We start from the raw sequence: 6,898 nt of genomic DNA, 5'->3' as shown, positions 1-6,898 counted from the left end.
GGAGGAGAGGGCAGGGTCTTCCTGTGTCTTCCCAAGGGCTTCTCCTCCATCTCCTGCTCTCAGAAACCCACTCTCCCCACAGGTGCCAGGGTGATCCTTCCCAATCTCGAGTCTGCTTGTACAACCGTCAAAGTCCACTGCTGGCCGCCTAGTGCCCTGGAGACAGAGTCTAAGCCCCCGATGATCTCACAGGTCCAGCTGGCCTCTCAGCCCCCTCTCATCACTGGCTTCTTCGAAAGCACCACCACTGCAGGACCTTTGCACACGCTGCTCCGTCTGCCTGGAATGACCCTCTCTGGATCTTAGCCTAGCTCCCTTCAGGCCTCAGCTCAGGCATCAAAGAGGAATAAATGTGATGGTTGGGGGTTCTTGGGTGTTCGGAGCCCAAAGTCAGGGGCCCAGGAACAAACAGGGATGTGGGGGTGTGTGAACGCAGCACGTACACACACACACACACCATCTTCCCTAAGTCCCTCCCAGATGCTCTGGTTTCTGCCAAGGTGCTTTGACTCCTCCTGTATCCGGCCGTCCAGCCTGCCTCTCCCATCAGGACACAAGTTCCAAGCAAGGAGGGCTTTGTCTTTTACGGTGCGTCCCTAGTACCCAGCCCAGTGCCTGGCACAAGGAAGTACGTCCCAAGTACGCACTGAATGTCAGGATAAGTAAGTGGATGGAGACTTTCCAGGGCTGACATTGTAGATGGGCATGACTCAATGAAGGTATATTTGAATCTCTGCCCACCATAGTCAGGACAGACCCAGCAACCCCTCTGTTGTGGGGCGCACCCGAGCCAAGCTCACTCAAGGTCAAGCCACTGGCCTGCATGGGATGAACTCGTGGTCCCTCTATTCCAGGAATCAGGCTTGGAGTGTGAGCCCACAGGGGTGCAGAGCACCGGGTGGTAATGACCTAGAGAAACCTCAGCTCCACTCCCTCTTCCTAGCCGTGTGACCCTGCATGAGTCACCAAATGGCCTGACGAAAACCTCAACTTTCTTCTCTTTAGAATGGGCATGATACTGGCATCCACCTCTAACGGCTGGCATGAAGATTCAGGGAAGTTGCCCAGAGCCTGTAGCTGCTAGTGCTATGCCATCGGCCACCCAGCCCTGCCCTCTGAGCCTGAATGCCCTGATAAGACTAGGAGACCCACAAGGGTGTTAAAGATGGGGGAGCCCTCGATGGGACGTTCCCCTCAACAGTGTCCCTCAGAGCCTTGATAAGGGGGTGCTTCCCCACCTGGAAGAACACGCTCCCCCACTTCACTGTGTTTCAGGGGAAGACTATCAGGGTTGTGACACCAGCTGCCTGCAGACTGCTCCCACCCCTTAACGCCTAGGGGTCCCCACCTTGAGAGAACTGGTCTGGGGTCCCGCCAGGCTAGAAGCTGTGTGGAGCTGAGCTGTGGAGTTAGAAGCATGTTCGCGTGGTTACCTGATGACTAGGAGGTGAGTGCTTTTGGGGAGTGGCTTGGTACTTTCACACGCTGTTGTGGGTTGATTTGTTTTCTCTCCTCAAAGATATCAAAAGACAAACAAACCCCCTGCCGTCAGGTCGATGCGGACTCATGGTGACCCTATAGGACAGGGTAGAATTGCCCCTGGGGGTTTCCGAGGTTGCACTGTTTGTGGGAGTAGAATGCCCCATCCTTCTCCAGAGGAGCGGCCATGGTTTCAAACTGCCGGCCTAGTGGATCGCAGCCCAACGAGGAACCACCACACCACCAGGGCTCCTCCCCAGACATGGCCAAGTCCTTCCCGGAGTCCCTGTGTGTGCATGGACCTTGTTTGGAAACGGGGTCTTGGTGGATGCAATCAAGTTAAGAGGGCATCAAACTGGGGAGGGTTGTACATCCCATGGCTGGTGCCTGATAAGAAGGGAGTTTGGACACAGGGGAGACGTTCATGTGAACCATGAAGGCAGAGATTGGAATGATGCAGCCACAAGCCAAGGAATGTCCGCAGCCACCAGAAGCAGGAAGAGGCCAGGACAGCTCCTTCCTGGAACCTTTAGAGGGAGTGGGTCCCTTCTGACACCTTCATTTCAGACTCCTGACCTCCGGACTGTGAGACCACCAGTTTCCTTTGTTTTAAGCTCCCCCATTGGTGGCAATTCTCTACAACAGCCCTCGGGTGTTAGAGAAGAGAGAACCTTGGCTGCGTTTCCAAGCCCACGGCTCCCTGGCCACCGTTAACTATGGATGATCAGAAGTCCCTGGAGATTGGAGAGACCTGACTCTCCAATGACAGAGGAGGGGAGCAGCTAGAATCACTGGGCACCTGTGGCCCTCAGTCCTGTTGTCCCCCCCACCCCCCCGGGGGCTCCCCTTGTGCGCCAGCCTGGCTGGGAGTCAGCTCTGTTGGCAGGCACTGACAGGGCTCTGGGGTGGTAGGAATCCCCCCCAGCGCTGCCCTCTGCTCAGCCCTCTGTCTTTCCCGGTCCCTGCCTGCTCTCATGGGTGGAGGTCGGAGCACACCCTGCACACCTGCACGTAGGAAGCCAGGCAAGGAAGGCGGCCCACTGAGAAGGCATCACCAGCTCCCTGGGTGGGGGCCACGGAGGCAAACCGTCCCACAGTGAGCAGGGAAGGTGCGTGTGCTGTGGTGAGAAGCGCAGACCTGGGGCTCAGAGTGTGGGGGCCGGAGGGGCACGTTCCTGGCTGAGCAGAGAGGGCAGTCTGTGCAAAGGCCCAGAGGGCAGAAAAAGGAGCCGTGTTTCCATGTGGCGCACAGGGGGACTGGCTGTGGGGGGAGGCATGGAGGTGGAAACATAGACAGCACCTCCTACCCCCACCCCATCCCCTGAGCACCAGGAAGGAGTCTGGCCTTTGTCTCAGGAGGTTGGGGTGCTTTGGCCCTCCAATCCCCCATGGGGAGGGGTCAGAGCCTGCATTGCCACCCCCCTAGCTCAGGGTCTTCCTGTGCCCTCTCCTCAGCTCCCAAAGATGGAGTCAGCCACACATGCTCCCGCGGAAGTCCCTCAAACAGAGTGTGGTGCCCACAGGGATGTCCGCCAGCCTCCCGGACTGTCAGCCCAACAGCCACAAGACCCTGGATTCTGCTGAGGGCTGCTGAGCCAAGGCAGTTAGCGAACGACACATGCAGCATGCCCACCCTGAGGCTAGACTCTGGGGTCAGCTGAGACCAGTACCCCTGCAAGGCCCCTCCCAGGTGGCATCACTAGGAGTGGAGGTCCAGCCTGGGTGGGCTGTTAGCCGAGGTGGCAGACCCACTGTTCCCGGAGGCCTGTCCTGGCCTGCCACATCTCCACATGCCCCCAACTGCCGGGCCCGCAAAGGAATGATGGAATGATGGCCCCTCTGGAGCCAGCAGGGGATCTCAGGCCAGCCCAGGCTGGCTTTTGCACAAAGGTGGGGGTGGGGAAGGGTACATTGGAATGGGCAGCCCCATCTGGTTGGGTCCCAGAGGGCTGCGTGGCCCCAACAGCCCGAGGCGCTGGCCCAGGCTCCAGCCCATCTGCCGGGATTGTTCAAAGGCAAATGTTCTGAGAAATAATGGGGCTTGATAAGCCCCACTGATCGATACTTCATTGAAGGGGAGGGAGAAGGGGCAGAGTGGGGGGCGGGGGGAGTGGAGGAGAGAGAGAGAGAGAGAGAGAGAGAGAGAGAGAGAGAGAGGAGCATCCACATCCACATACTCACAGAGACACAGCCCAGAGACGGAGAGATACCGGCAGGATCACAATGAGAAAGGGAGGGAAAAAGAAAAACAGAGGCAAATAGCTAAACAAAGACAGGCAGACGGGCAGACACATGAAGACGTACACACGGCAGAGGGAGAGCGGCCACACGCAGACAGCGGCAGAGACAGCTCTAGACGCCCAGAGGCTGCGTGTGCAGAAGCGCAGGAAGGAGCCGGTGGGTGGGGCTTGGGCCCACAGTCCTCCCTCTCACCAGGCTTCGTGCTTGGTTCACAGGCCTCTCAGGCTGAGGCAAGGGGTCAAGGGGACGGTTCCAGCCGCGTGCTCTTGCTCAGGACACGATAACCAGGGCTCGGTCAGTAGGGCTTGGAGGGGCCCCTTCCCACCCTGGTTAAGCCCGCCACTCCTCCAGCCTTGGGGCTTGCCTCTATCAAACAGAGTCCCCCGTTCCCACCTCCTACCTCCTAGAGGGTTAAATGGAAAGAACCCCAGTAATTACGGGACCAGCGACAGATGCCCTCTCTAGAAGCTTCCAATCTGCTGGCTCTACCCAACAACGCGACAACTTGGGAGCAGTTAGACACAGAAACCACCATTCTCCAGATGAGAAAGCCGAGGCTGGCCCAGAGAAAGTGACTTGCCCAAGGTCATACAATTGGCCTTCCCAGAGACGGGACACATCTCAGGACAGTGCCTACACTGCCAGGGCCCACTGGGCCCACTCTCCAGCTGTTCACAGAGTCCCGCGGTGACTGGCCTCACTCTCTTCGTTGCCCCTTGCCAAAGTGTAATGTAAGATACAAAAATAATTTATAAATTATTAAGGGTGCATGGGGGAAAGGGGAGGAGGAAGGGAAGGGGGGGAGGAAAATGAGCGGATTCCGGGAACCCAAGAGGCAAGAGAATTTTGGGAATGATGAGGGCAACAAATGTATAGATGTGCTTTACACAATTGATCTATGTATTGTGATGAATTGTATGAGCCCCAATAAATTGATTAATTAAAAAAAAAAAAAAGTGTCTCCACTTTCTGTCCCTTCTCCTCGAGACGGATGCTTCCTGCCATCCATTCCTGAAGGCTGCTGCCACCAGCCGGGCAGTGTCCGCCTGGCCTGTTACCTTAGAATCACCTGGGTGGTTAGTTGCCATCAAATTGGTGCCAACTCGCGGTGACCTCACAGAACCAAGCATTGTCCAGCCCCGCGCCATCGTCACAATGCTGATGTGTTTGCGCCCATTGTGATGGCAACGGCTTCTATTTCTTTTGTGGAGAATGTCCTTCTCTTTGCTGACACTCTATTTTGCCAAACATAATGTCCAGGGGCAGATTCAACCCCCACCCTCACCCCCCACACACACACAATTCCTGGGCTTCACATAGCAGATTACATTTCCAGAAGCCCAGAAGCATGTATCAGAATTTCATTCCTTTTTATGGCTGGCTACTATTCTGTTGCATACAAATACCACGATATGTTTATGACTCGCCCGTGGATCTGGAAATGTTTCAACCACTTAGCTATTGTGACTAGTGCTTCAATAAGCAAATATGGACACGTATCTGTCTGAGCCCTTGATTTCAAACCTCTTGGGTATTCATAGACCGAGGCGTGGCATTGCTAGGGTATGTGATGATTCTCCACCACCCATCCATCAGGTTATCGCACTGCGGTGGCTTGCATGTTGCTGTGATGCTGGAAGCTATGCTACAGATATTTCCAAGACCAGCAGGGTCACCCACAAAGGGCGGGGTTCAGCTGAGCTTCCAGACTAATAACTAGCTACAACGAAGGACCAGACGGTCTACTTCTGAGTGACTGGCCATTGAAAATCTTACACATAGCAAGGGAACACTGTCAGGTGTCGCCCCGGATGAGCCTTTCAGGTCGGAAGACCCTCAAACAATGACTGGGGAAAGGTGCCTCCTCAATGCAGAGACAGCCTGAGTGCCATGGAGGCCATACAATGTGCAGGGTCTTCCATCTACTGATGAGACGTGACTCAACATGAGAAGAAATAGCTGAACACATCCATCAATAATCGGAATGTGGGATGTACAAAGTATAATCTAGGAAAGTTGGGAATCATGAAATATGGAAAGGAATGCATAAAAATCAATAGCCTAGACAGATTGGACTGGTACAGTCTATTTTGAGTCTGATAATCACATGGTGTCCAATGCTGGGAATGCCAAATGCAAGAGGAATGGTGTCCCATTCATGGTCAAAAGAACATTTCCAAATCTATCTTGAAATACAATGCTATCTGTGATACAACTATTTCTCAAGTTTATGCACCAACCACTAAAGCTAGGGACGAAGACATTGACGAGTCCTGCCATCTTCTTCAGTCTGAAATGGATCAAACATAAAATCAAGATGCAGTGATAACAATTGGCGATTGTAATGCAAAAGTTGCAAACAAAGAGGAAGCACCAGTAGTTGGCAAATATGCCCTGGGAAGCCGGAGATTTTGTGACAAAATTTTACAAGGCCAATGACTTCTTCATTGCAAATAACTTTTCAACACCATAAACAGTGACTGCGCATGTGGACTTCACCAGGTGAAATCAATTGACTATACTTGTGGGATGAGACAAAGGAGAAGCTCACTATCATCAGCCAAAAAAACCCAAGTCAGGTGCCAGCTGCTCATTTGCAAGTTCAGGTTTAAACGGAAGAAAACGAAGACAAATCCAAACGAGTCAAGAAACAGCCTTGAGTCTATCCTACTAAATGTAGAGGACATCTCAAGGACACACTAATGCCCTGGACACTAAGGACAGAACACCCGATGAGCTGTGGTGGCATTGAGAACATCATAGATCATAAGAGTAGTGGTTATTAAAAACACAGGAAAGGAAGAAAAGACCAAAGTGGATGACAGAAGAGACTGAAGTTTGCTCTCAAATGAAGAGAAGCTAAAAGCAAAGGAAAGAAATGCTTAAATAAAAGAAAGCTTTAAACAGAAAAGTTCAAAGGGCAGGGTGTTAGTCTGAGTCAATTAGAGAAACAAATCCACAGGAGCTCATAAATGTTTTAGAGAGTTTTATATCTAGGGTAAGTGTACATTCAGTAAGCATCCCAACCCGGTCCAGTCCCAGCCCATAAGTCTGACTTAGCCCATATGTCCGACACTGATCTACAAAGCCCTCCTCAAACTCACAAAACACACACAATGACGCCGAATGCAGGAGGATCACAGACCAGTGGGTGGAAAGTCTTTGAATCCAGTGGCGG

General features: G+C 53.2%; 1 protein-coding gene across 1 annotated transcript in view; it reads left to right on the top strand.

Annotated features, from left to right (window-relative positions):
• The first annotated feature begins 3,771 nt into the window (after positions 1-3,771).
• The window catches only part of FIBCD1 (fibrinogen C domain containing 1), a 64,180-nt gene continuing 61,053 nt past the window's right edge, over positions 3,772-6,898 (top strand). The window contains exon 1 of the mRNA XM_045288520.1: positions 3,772-3,876. Within this exon, the coding sequence (XP_045144455.1) occupies positions 3,772-3,876 (105 nt within the window). The remainder of the gene's footprint in view (positions 3,877-6,898) is intronic.

This window comes from Echinops telfairi, unplaced genomic scaffold (assembly GCF_000313985.2).
Source record: "Echinops telfairi isolate 266 unplaced genomic scaffold, ASM31398v2 ScPeMD7_22;HRSCAF=79, whole genome shotgun sequence".
In the NCBI taxonomy this organism is placed as follows: Eukaryota; Metazoa; Chordata; class Mammalia; order Afrosoricida; family Tenrecidae; genus Echinops; species Echinops telfairi.
The sequence above is the reverse complement of the archived record's forward strand: the minus strand, read 5'-3'. Positions and strand labels throughout refer to the sequence as shown.